Below are 13012 nucleotides of genomic sequence, written 5' to 3'. Positions count from 1 at the left end.
GTAGTAAAACTGAAAGCTAACGAAGCCGTCGTCTTCTTCTCTCTGCAGAACGATAAGGGCCAGGTTCCCGGCGAGGTAGTTCCCGACCCGATGGACATGAGTCTGGACAAGGCGGAGGCCGCCATGGTGGCCAAAGAGCTGAAGCAGCTGCTGCTGGACGCCGTCCCTCTGAGCTGCAACCTTCCCCGAGCCACGCTGGCCAACTACGACAACATCCCCGGAAACCTGATGCTGACCTCGCTGGGGCTGAAGCTCGGCGAGCGCGTGATGGTGGACGAGATGAAGGTCAGAGGCGATATTATTCTTTCCGCAAAATGCCCTAGACAGACAAATGGGAGAACGTGTGTTAAGGGGATTTTAACGCCAGAGGTGGAAAGAGTTGTTCAAAACGGGTCAAAAACCGTTTTGAAAGTTTATTTGTTTCAGAAATATGGGTTTCTTTCAACCAAAATGCCCCAAAATAACATGCATGTATGTTGTATGGGTTCCAAGCAACATACATGCATGCCAAGGGCCAAGGGATTACGGGCGGAAAATAGCACTTGTGCTACAACCTGGTACATTACATCTCTCCTTGTTCTTATAAAAGGTTAATGTTAATGTTAAAAAAACGTAATATTTCTGGTTAAAGACTGGGTTAGTAGTTGTACTCTGGGCTGTCTACTTTTTCCAGTAACGTTGTTATAATCTGTAGCATACTACAAGCTGCGTACTTTGAGGGCAGGGCAGGTTCAAGGCTGCTATAACAGGGTGGGAAAAAAATGGAAAAAATACCGGGCGGCTTGGGGCGGTTGGGGGCAAAGAGGTTAGAGAAGCTCACTATACTGGCCCAAAGTCTGCCAGCTTCAATTCCCTGGTGAGATGGCTGTAGAGCACGTGTCAAACTCAAGGCCTGCGGGCCATATCCACTTTGTCGCTTTTTCCAACAGTCTTGGCGCTTTTTCCGACGTTTTTGGCGCTCTTTCCGTAATTTTTAAAGCTACATTGTGTAAGAATTTCTCCCATCTAGTGGTGAAATTGTATATGACAACCACCTGAATATTACTTTCTAGTCTAGTATTTTATTATTCCAAGAAGTACAACTTCGTCCGCGAGAGTTCCTTCAAGTGTAATAATAGTTTCACGTTATTTTGGTACCATTTAATTGCCAACATCAGTTATCAGGTTCCCAAACATATGCAAGCTAATGTTAGCAACAGTGCTATCGTTATTCTGTATATTGTATGAGATTAATAGTGTAAGGCAATGTTTACAGCGTAGGAGAGAAGTAACGGAGGTTTGTGTTTTTAATATATTTCTCTGAGCAGTATGAACAATGTCAATGAAACCGAAATGAGCTCTTAGTATCGCCATCGTTTACACGCAGCTGTTCTAGTAGTAGTTGGTAGCTAGTAGTAGCTAGTCTGTGTTACAACTGTCGCGTTGTCGTTTTGATTCTGTTTTTAACTTCCTTGGCGACTCCGTTACGTTATGTCCTCGAGAATAGGTTTTCAAATCTGCCGGCAGTCGCGAGTAATCTTCTCCCCCTCCCTGGCATTCGTCACGGTGCCACTGGGTGTAAAAAGCAGGCTTTGGCTAACGTAGATGGAGGCGCAACATGGCGGCCGTCATTCCAGCGGCAATGCAATGGCAGATTCTACGCTTACGAGAATACTTTGATTAGTTGGTGGAAGTAATTACACAAAGAACAAAGGTTTTTTTTGCTAAGAATCAGCTCAAAAAATGACACAATTGATCTTTAAGATTATTTTTTGGGCATTTTAGGCCTTTATTTTGACAGGACAGCTGTAGACATGAAAGGGGAGAGAGAGGGGGGACGACACGCAGCAAAAGGGGCCGCAGGTCGGCGTCGAACCCACGGCCGCTGCGTCGAGGAGTGAAGCTCTATACATGGGTGCGCGCTCTACCAACTGAGCTACCCGGGCGCCCTTTCCATAATTTTTTTACGCTATTCCTGACATTTCCGGTGCTATTTTCAACATTTTTGGCACCTTTTCCGACAATCTCTGCATATTTAACCTTTTCAAAGAAATAAAAGCATGTCAATAAACTATAAATGTCTGGCCCTCGATGTGATTCTCTGTTTCCTGTACGGCCCGTAGAGAAGTTGAGTTTGACGCTCCTGCTTTAGAGCTTTGAGGGTTTGAGACCAGACCATAGACGGTTACCGTCGTGTCACGGGAACTTCACAGATAATGTAGCCATATTACTGCGCACCTAAACGTTGTGTTGCCTGCGTGTGAAATTACATCCAGGGTTAAGGTCAAAACATTTGGGGCTGAAGCCCCGGAAAAATGACCTGGCAATGCCGATGGGTTTGGGTAAAAAGAGGTGAGACGTGAAACGCGTTTCAACGAGGAAAACGGCATAACCTTTTAGACAACCTTTCCCTAAAAGTACAGTATGAAAGGTGTCTTCACAGTATGAAAGGTGGACACTTTACTTGTTTTTCGTGATGGCTGCCAGTTTATCCTTCACACCTTCATGCTGTGTAGCTCTGAACAGTGTGTGTTCCCGCTGTGTGAGCTCTGAACAGTGTGTGTTCCCGCTGTGTGAGCTCTTGCTGCGTTCCAGACACAATTTTTAGCCCGTAAGTTACGACAAACCCTTCTAGTTAGCGTTAGCTAGCGGCTACCTAACGTTGACGTTAGCTAGTGCTAGCTGATACTAACGATTTCTAGTCAGCGACATATTTTGGGCTTCATTTAATAAACATAACCTGTAGTAGTACACAATCGTATGTGTATTGTTTTGATTACAATGTGCGGAATTACTTTACGTTGCCTATTCATGTCAATTTATTTCTATTTCTCACCGTTACTCACCGGCGTCTGTACAGCATCAACAGGGGGCGCCATTGTAGTTTATGTGTGTGTGACGTCAAAAACTGTAACTGGGAGTACAACGATCTGGTACCAGTTCACGAGTAGTAAGTTACGCAGCATCTGAACAGTGTGTGTTCCCGCTGTGTAGCTCTGAACAGTGTGTGTTCCCGCTGTGTAGCTCCAGAGAGACCAGAGCGGAGACGACAGCCCGGCTGCAAAGCTCCAACAGGTTGGTTGGACCGGGCGCCGCTACGCTGGAACGTAGACTGAACTGAACTGACTGCACCACTCTTACGACACCTTCTCTTCCTGTTACATGACAAATGAAAACCCTTTCCCCTTTTTATAAAACACAGCAGCAGACACTCTGACTATCTCAGCGCTGGCCCTAACCAATCTGGTGCCCTAGGCAATATTTCAGCTGCTTAAGTTACTTTTTTCATACATTTATAGCAGTTTTTGCCCAATGTTTTTGGTGCTATTTCAACATTTCTGTTGTTATTTTCAATGTTTTTTTTGCTTTTTCAATGTTTTTTTTTGACATTTTGGATGCTTTCCCAAAGTTTTTGTCTTTTTTTAAGACTCCTTTGTCACTTTTGATGTAATTGTTACATTTTTTCTGTCATTTTTGGTCTTTTCACAAATTGTTTGATGCTTTTTATCATTTGTTTGTTATTATTTTTAACTTTTCTTTACTCATTTGCACTGTCGGCCCCTCTAACATTTGCCTATACTGCCTATGCCACTGGCCGGCCCTGGACTATCTGCCTCCATGCAAACCTAACCATCTAACGGACGTCGGCAGTCATGTGTCCATCCTGGGAGAGATTTCAGCTCTAACTTCAGATCTTTATCTCTGTGTCTCTTTCTCAGCCCGGCACTCTGAGGTTTTGTGGAACCACAGAGTTCGCCAGCGGTCAGTGGGTCGGCGTGGAGCTGGACGAGCCCGAGGGGAAGAACGACGGCAGCGTGGGTGGCGTCCGCTACTTCATCTGCCCTCCGAAACTAGGTAACAGCTGCTGCCATGGTGCCTGTGAGCAAGTCACTGACTCAAACAGGATGATGGAGTACGCCGGCTACACACTGGCTGCGTGGCGTGAGCGTGGCGTTTCTGTTGCGTGTCAGTTGCGTGGCGGCTGCGTGGCGTTTTCTATGTCTTTACACACCAGAAACGTGTCTGCTGCTGCACTGCTGCTGCTGCTGCTGCTGCTGCTGCTGCTGCTGCTAGCCTTGTCTGTACACATGTATGTTTCCCATTGATTTACTGCACTCAGGCAGTAGTATACTTCATGTTAAACATAAATATATACTGATTTAAATACAGCAAAGACAACGTCGGCAGTATTGACGGCAAAATATTTGGTTCTGTATTGACAGGTGCAATATTTGAAAATCAATTATTATTATTATTTCTTTTTTTAAATGACATTTATATCTGCATTTATGTCAAAATCTTGAGACTTTCAAACTACGTGTGGGTTGCTTCTCCCAATGTTGCTTCTCCCAATGTTGCTTCTCATCATGAAATAGCCAGTAAAATAAAGGCTTTTAAAGTCATTTTGAAGACGAGTGTCTTGGATATTGTCTTTTTCCTCCAGTCTGTCTACAGTCTCTCATTCCAGCTTCTAGTTTCTTCACTCACCCACTTTTCAGCATTGAGCATTCACGTTTTTTTTGCAAGAAAATGCATTTTCTATGATAGGCTTGTGTTGTGATGACCTTTACAATAAATGGTGGTCCTTTAGTGAGTTCCCCAACTCAAATATATTCAGTTTACTGGCACAGAGCAGCGAAGAAACTGGAAAATAATCACATAACCCTTAAAGAATGGACGTTGTTTCCTTGATCCTGTTTAAATCAAACTAAAATTAAAACCATAACAGCTAGATTATCCATTGTTCTTGCAGCAGAAAGCTAAGACTTCTGTGTTTCGTGTCATCATGTTGTATGCTCGTGGTGACGTCACCACGTCACGCGACGTCCGGTGTAAAACTGCGTCCGTGTGACACTTGACATAAGAATTTGTACTCCTGTGACTCAAACAGATGAATCCATTATCAAAATAGTTGGTGATTAATGTAATAGTTGACAACTAATCCATTCATCTTTGCAGCTGTATCTGTGTCTGCCGGCTTTGAGGCTTCAATGTGTTTGTCCTTCTCTGCCCTGCAGGGATTTTTGCCCCAGTGTCAAAGATCTCCAAAGCTGTGGATCAGGCGCCTTCATCCGTCACCTCGACCCCACGAACACCCCGCATGGACCTGGCCTCCCGCCTCGCCGGAAAGACCAAGAAGGAGAAAGAGAAGAAGGAGAAGCAGAGAGAGAAAGGTATACCAGAGCTCTGACGGGGTCTGTGTTTCTGGAAGATTAGAAAATGTAAAATAGAGCCCGACCAATTTATCGGCGGGCTGATATTATCGGCCGATATTAGGCATTTTCCAAACTATCGGTATCTGCATTTATAACGGCCGATAAATTAATATTTACAAAATAAAATAAAAACGGACGAAACACCCTTCAACATAGCCTGACAAGCCAGACCCACGTCCAGATGTTGGGTCTGGGTCTGACCCACGTCCAGATGTTGGGTCTGGGAACTCACCGTTGGCAGGGGTCAATCTGAGGGGCGGGATCAACGGTTGTCTTTCAGATTCCCTCTGCACGCAATAGGATAGCTCTACAACCAATCAGAGCAACGCTAGCTGATAGATTACACTTTAAACTCCGAACACGTCTTCCTTTTTTAAGAATGACTTCAGGGCCGTTCTTTGTTCTTTTCTCAAAGAAAAGCTGAACTCCAAGTCTTCCAGAGTCCAGAGACCGCTGTTCTCCAGCAGCAGCAGCCATAAGCCCCGCCCACCGACTCTATACACGATGTGATTGGCCTGACTAGAGTTTGGTTTTTCCAGCTCGTAAGCCAACGGAGAGTTGCTAGACGACCCTGGCTGCAGATTACATTTGCTGCCGCTAGGTTGAGTCTAGATTTCTAGGCTACCTTCAGCCATGTTGTGAGTGTTGGTGTTGCATAGTCTGTCCACCAGAGGGCGCTCTACAACGGCCTTGTTGGCAACTCAGTTTTTTTTTGTTGTTATTATTTTAATTCAAAGGACTTCAAGTTTCATATCCTAACTTTGTATTTTTATACATTTTATTTATCAGAACTTTAATATATTTTTTACTATAAGTTTATTTTTAAACTGAATTATTATATTATTTTAGTGAGGACTCATAAATAACTACAAATAACTAATGTTAGTAAATCTGTTTATGTTTTGTTACGCATTTCTAGATTAAATCATATATATATATATATATATATATATATATCGGCTGATATATCGAATTTTTAAATCACCAAATATTTGTATCGATATCGGCCTTAACAATCCTTTATCGGTCGGGCTCTAATGTCAAACATTTTGTATTATACGTTGACAAATCCGTTGGGAATCCTTGTGGTACAGTATGTGTGTCTGCTGTGCGTCCTCAGCTCAAAAAAAGAAGTTGTCGGTCGCCAGTCTGGACCCCGAAGGAATGAACGTGGAAGTTGGAGATCAGGTTCTGGTGGCCGGACAGAAACACGGCATCGTCCGCTTCTACGGGAAGACAGACTTTGCTCCAGGTCTGCTGGGCTTCAACCTTACTTCTTCTCGCTGTAGACTTTGAGAAAGTGACAGTTTCCACCCGTCAGTGAAGATTTTAAGCAGGTGTGACCTGAGCTGCTTGTGTCCCTGCAGGTTACTGGTTTGGTATCGAGCTGGATCAGGCGACAGGAAAACACGACGGCTCGGTGTTTGGAGTCCGCTACTTCAGCTGCCTGCCCAAATATGGAGTGTTTGCTCCGCCGTCCCGGGTTCAGAGGTAAAAAGACACCACAGAATCTGTTTCTTTTTGTTTATATTTTTATATTCTGTAGAACCAAGATTACTAATATAGCTTTGCTGCGTGAAAGACAAAAACGTATTTTCTTCACGTGATGAATTCCCTCCGACAGTATCTTAAAGGTCCCATGGCATGAAAATGTCACTTTATGAGGTTTTTTAACATTAATGTGAGTCCCCCCAGCCTGCCTATGGCCCCCCAGTGGCTAGAAATGGTGATAGGTGTAAACCGAGCCCTGGGTATCCTGCTCTGCCTTTGAGAAAATGAAAGCTCAGATGGGCCGATCTGGAATCTTCCCTTTATGACATCATAAGGGGAAAGGTTACCTCTCCTTTCTCTGCTTTGCCCACCCAGAGAATTTGGCCCCCCCATGAGAAAGAGAGAGACATCATGGCTTTCAAACAAGCAAGCATGGCAGTTGGTCAAGGCCACACCCCCACCCTCCACCTTGCCCCCCCTCTCTCCTCCTCAATAGCATTTAAAGCTACAGACACAGAAATGTCTCATCCTAAGGAAAGCTCATTGTGGGACTGGCTCTAGTGGCTGTAATTCTGCACCAAGGCTGAATTTTGGGGAAAGAGACTTCAGATACAGTATTAGGGGGACCACTAAGGTCTATATAAAAGAGACTTCAGATACAGTATTAGGGGACCACTAAGGTCTATATAAAAGAGACTTCAGATACAGTATTAGGGGACCACTAAGGTCTATATAAAAGAGACTTCAGATACAGTATTAGGGGACCACTAAGGTCTATATAAAAGAGACTTCAGATACAGTATTAGGGGACCACTAAGGTCTATATAAAAGAGACTTCAGATACAGTATTAGGGGACCACTAAGGCCTATATAAAAGAGACTTCAGATACAGTATTAGGGGGACCACTAAGGCCTATATAAAAGAGACTTCAGATACAGTATTAGGGGACCACTAAGGTCTATATAAAAGAGACTTCAGATACAGTATTAGGGGACCACTAAGGTCTATATAAAAGAGACTTCAGATACAGTATTAGGGGGACCACTAAGGTCTATATAAAAGAGACTTCAGATACAGTATTAGGGGACCACTAAGGTCTATATAAAAGAGACTTCAGATACAGTATTAGGGGACCACTAAGGTCTATATAAAAGAGACTTCAGATACAGTATTAGGGGACCACTAAGGTCTATATAAAAGAGACTTCAGATACAGTATTAGGGGACCACTAAGGTCTATATAAAAGAGACTTCAGATACAGTATTAGGGGACCACTAAGGTCTATATAAAAGAGACTTCAGATACAGTATTAGGGGGACCACTAAGGCCTATATAAAAGAGACTTCAGATACAGTATTAGGGGGACCACTAAGGTCTATATAAAAGAGACTTCAGATACAGTATTAGGGGACCACTAAGGTCTATATAAAAGAGACTTCAGATACAGTATTAGGGGACCACTAAGGTCTATATAAAAGAGACTTCAGATACAGTATTAGGGGACCACTAAGGTCTATATAAAAGAGACTTCAGATACAGTATTAGGGGACCACTAAGGTCTATATAAAAGAGACTTCAGATACAGTATTAGGGGACCACTAAGGTCTATATAAAGAGACTTCAGATACAGTATTAGGGGACCACTAAGGTCTATATAAAAGAGACTTCAGATACAGTATTAGGGGACCACTAAGGTCTATATAAAGAGACTTCAGATACAGTATTAGGGGACCACTAAGGTCTATATCAAAAGAGACTTCAGATACAGTATTAGGGGACCACTAAGGTCTATATAAAGAGACTTCAGATACAGTATTAGGGGACCACTAAGGTCTATATCAAAGAGACTTCAGATACAGTATTAGGGGACCACTAAGGCCTATATAAAAGCTTCCATACAGCAGCATGTCATAGGACCTTTAAAGTCTCCAATGAACCGACTTTTTATTGTTGCTTTGTCAGAATCGGAGGCCCTAAAGAAGGCACACAGAACAACAACTCCATGGTGAAGAAAGTCCACCAAGTCACCAGTAAGTATCTGTCATTGTACTGTTGTATCAAACTGACGTTGACGTCGTTTTTACGTTGGTGGTATTATTCAACTTTTGAATGAAATTCCCTTTTTCATTCAAATCAAACCCATGTCCACTTTTCCAACCATTGCAAATACTTATTCTTTGTTGTCTTCACCGTCGTGAAAAATGTGGGGTTTTTTTAAGTCTTTTTCTGACTTTTTTGACGTTTTTGAATGCTTTTGGCTCTTTTTTAAACGTTTTTGTCCGTCTTTTCAACACGTTCTTTTTATTCAATAAACCTTTTTATTCAATAAACCTAATAACATGACATTATACCTAATTTTTTAGTTTAAAAAGAAACAACTGTTCATTAAAAAAAAATAATTGAAATGTCATGAAATGAAATAAAACAACCAAAATTCAATGGAAGTAATCCTTAATTTTACCTGCGAAGAACATGGATGCATGGATGTATATATTACATGGATTCCATACAACATACATGCATGCATCCAAGTTATTTTGGGGCAATTTGGTTATTAAGAAACCCATATTTCTGACGTTTTAAATTTGAGCCGAAGACAACACACGGGTTAATCTTTTTTTTACACATTGAGCCAGCAAGTTTAGCTTTTCAGGTTTCTATTTTTCATCTTTCAGCAGTCACACACATGTTTCTGCATTTTTATAATTCTGACTAAGTAAGTAAGTAATGGCGTTTTTCCATTACATGGTACCTGCTCGCCTCGCCTTGACTCGACACACGTCCGTTTTCCATTGCAGATTTTTGTACCGCCTCAGCGTGGCTGGTCGTTATATGCCGGCTTGACACAAACACCAGCGCACAAGTATAAACATCAGGCCACTTGAGCTTGTTTTCCAGTTCTGTGGAGGCTCCACGCAGAGCTTTCTCCGTAGCCTACGTAAGTGGCCTGATGTTTATACTGGTGCGCTGGTGCGTGCGTCGAGTCGGCCATGTGTGTGTGTACGTGGCTACGGCGAAAGCTCTGCCTGGAGCCTCCGCAGAACTGTAAAACAAGCGGCGCTGCAGGAAACTGCCGTGACCTAACGCGACACACAGAACGTGGAAGGTGTGTTGTTGTTGCCAGAAGACACATTTAGTTTCAAATGAAGCTGGAGGCAGCAGAAATAAACACAGCTGGCTAAACTATTTAAAAACTAGCGGGTTTGTTCAGGACGCCCCCGTCTGTCGCTTTCACGTCACCTTTTCGGCTCGCCTCAGCTCGCTTGGAACCTCGACTGAGGTGGTACTAAAAAAAGTACCCGTTAGCAGGTACCAGGTACTTTTTTTCGTAATGGAAAACCAAAAAAGGCGAGTAGAGTCGAGGCGAGTCGAGCAGGTACCACGTAATGGAAAAGCGACTTAAGTAAGTAAAGTAGGGGTGGGAATCACCAGAGACCCACAGATACGATATCATCACGATACTTACAAGATACAAGACGATATTATTGCCATTTTAAACATATTGTGATATTATATTGCAGTTTATTACAGCTTTAAATGATGTCCCCAAAGGAAAACATCTGTTTTATCTAAAAGATCCATTTCGTCTGCTGACCTCACCAGAAAAAACTCTCAACTTCACCATCTAGTGGACTGAAAAAGCAACTGATTCTATTATTCTAGTAACGACCCTGACCCTAACCCATGATCCTATGCTGCTACATCACGTCACCAAAATGCATTTTTGTATTATTGCATTTTGTGTATATGTATTAGTTTGATTGAGAGACTGCTAGAGGCAGAACATTGTCCCTTTAACGATCAGAGTTTATTCAAATAATGTTATTTGTCCCCGAGGGGCAATTAAAAGGCAGAGAGTAGCACATAAAAGGACAATTCACAGTTAAGGTACAAATATGAATAGATTAGAGTGTGGACCATATTTTTCTGTCCGAGCCCGACACTCAAATCTCATTTATTTCTCATACTAATGACACATGTCCGTTTGTTTGTGTGGAAAGCTTTTATTAAGCAGCTGTAGGAAGGCATTCGGAAATGTCAACAGATGAGGTCATCAGCGCACACGGGGCAACAAGCGCACGTCAACTACATAAACACATTTTACACAGGCGCTGCCACATGTAGCCTAATATGTACGTGTTTGTGAAGACAGATGTTAGGGTAATATTTTAAATGTATTTTAATCACAAAAACGAACCTTTGCATCAAGTGAAACTGGCCCATTGGCTGCCTACATAATGAGCTGTTTTACATTTAAAATGTCCAATGCCTTATCACGCTGATGTGACCGAGCCCGTCCCAAACATCATTTCTAAATATCTGTCCGAATCCGGCCCGGCCCGTCGGGTACCATCGGGTACCGTCGGGTACCATCGTGTCCCGTCTCGTCCCGTCGGGCTCGTCCCATCGGGTACCATCGCGTCCCGTCGGGCTCGCCCCGTCGGGTACCGTCGGGTACCATCGCGTCGCGTCCCGTCACGTCCCGTCGGGCTCGTCCCGTCGGGCTCGTCCCGTCGGGCTCGTCCCGTCGGGTACCATCGCGTCCCGTCTCGTCCCGTCGGGCTCGTCCCATCGGGTACCATCGCGTCCCGTCGGGCTCGCCCCGTCGGGCTCGTCCCGTCGGGTACCATCGCGTCCCGTCGGGTACCGTCAGCGTCGCGTCCCGTCAGAATCCCGTCGGGTACCATCGCGTCCCGTCTCGTCCCCGCCGGGCTCGTCCCATCGGGTACCATCGCGTCCCGTCGGGCTCGCCCCGTCGGGCTCGTCCCGTCGGGTACCGTCGCGTCGCGTCCCGTCACGTCCCGTCGGGCTCGTCCCGTCGGGCTCGTCCCGTCGGGTACCATCGCGTCCCGTCTCGTCCCCGCCTCGTCCCCGTCGGGCTCGTCCCCATCGGGTACCATCGCGTCCCCGTCGGGCTCGCTCCGTCGGGCTCGTCCCCGCCGGGTACCATCACGCCCCCGCCGGGTACCGCCGCGTCCCGCCACGTCCCCGTCGGGTACCATCGCGTCCCCGCCTCGTCCCCGCCGGGCTCGCCCCATCGGGTACCATCAGCGTCCCGTCGGGCTCGCCCGCCGGGCTCGTCCCCGTCGGGTACCGTCGCGTCCGTCCCGTCCGTCACGTCCCCGTCACGTCCCGTCACGCCCCGTCGGGCTCGCTCCCGTCGGGTACCATCGCGTCCCGTCGCGTCCCCGTCTCGTCCCCGTCAGGGCTCGTCCCCATCGGGTACCATCAGCGTCCGTCCGGGCTCGCTCCGTCGGGCACGTCCCCGTCGGGTACCATCCGTCCCGTCGGGTACCGTCACGTCGCCCCCGCCACGTCCCGTCGGGTACCATCACGTCCCGTCGCGTCCGTCACGCTCCCGCCGGGCTCGTCCGCCGGGTACCATCGCGTCCCCGTCGCGTCCCGCCTCGCCCGCTGCCGGGCTCGTCCCCATCGGGTACCATCGCGTCCCGTCTCGTCCCGTCGGGCTCGTCCCGTCGGGTACCATCGCGTCCCGTCTCGCCCCGTCGGGCTCGTCCCGTCGGGTACCATCGCGTCCCGTCTCGTCCCGTCGGGTACCGTCGCGTCGCGTCCCGTCACGTCCCGTCGGGCTCGTCCCGTTGGGTACCATCGCGTCCCGTCGGGCTCGTCCCGTCGGGCTCGTCCCGTCGGGCTCGTCCCGTTGGGCTCTGGTCGGGTATCCATCCTCTAGAATAGATGAATGAATACAAAAAGTGTATTGCGTAATGCAGTGCTAAGGATCAGAAGAAATAGCATTACAGCGTTTATGTTTTCCACTTGACTTTTCCTTTTGCTTTATCTTCTTCTTACGCATGTAAGCCGACAGTTTTTTAGCTTTTCAGCATTCACACGCATTCTTTTGGCAGGCAATGCATGTTCTATGATAGGTTTGTGTTGTGATGACCTTTACAATGATTGGTGATATGATGTAATGATATCATTAAAGCTCCATTATGTAATGTTTTGAGTTGATTCTTAGCAAAAAAAACGTTGTTCTTTCACAAATATGAGCTCATTCATGTGTAATTACTTCCACCAACTAATCAAAGTATTCTCGTACGCGTAGAATCTGCCATTCAGAATACATACGAGCGAACGTATATACGTATGTATTCTGCCATGTTGCGCCTCCATCTTTAAAATACTTTAGCCAAAGAAGGACATACTGCCGCCTTTCGCACTTTTACACTCAGTGGCTCCGTGATGAATGCCAGGGAGAGATTACTCGATCTGCTGGCAGATTTGAAAGCCTGTTGAAGATGGAGGATCACGCTGATACGTTGCTAACATTAGCTTGCATTCATTTGGGAACCTGATAGCTGGT

The 13012-nt window shown here is 45.8% G+C and overlaps 1 protein-coding gene across 1 annotated transcript in view; it reads left to right on the top strand.

Annotated features, from left to right (window-relative positions):
• Positions 1-13012, top strand: part of clip3 (CAP-GLY domain containing linker protein 3) — a 40104-nt gene that overhangs the window by 19736 nt on the left and 7356 nt on the right. The window contains exons 7-13 of the mRNA XM_078247100.1: positions 49-285; positions 3004-3054; positions 3699-3834; positions 4998-5153; positions 6316-6447; positions 6563-6686; positions 8650-8717. Coding sequence (XP_078103226.1) covers positions 49-285; positions 3004-3054; positions 3699-3834; positions 4998-5153; positions 6316-6447; positions 6563-6686; positions 8650-8717 — 904 coding nt within the window. The remainder of the gene's footprint in view (positions 1-48; positions 286-3003; positions 3055-3698; positions 3835-4997; positions 5154-6315; positions 6448-6562; positions 6687-8649; positions 8718-13012) is intronic.

The sequence above is a fragment of the Sander vitreus genome, chromosome 3, assembly GCF_031162955.1.
Source record: "Sander vitreus isolate 19-12246 chromosome 3, sanVit1, whole genome shotgun sequence".
NCBI lineage: Eukaryota > Metazoa > Chordata > Actinopteri > Perciformes > Percidae > Sander > Sander vitreus.
The sequence above is the reverse complement of the archived record's forward strand: the minus strand, read 5'-3'. Positions and strand labels throughout refer to the sequence as shown.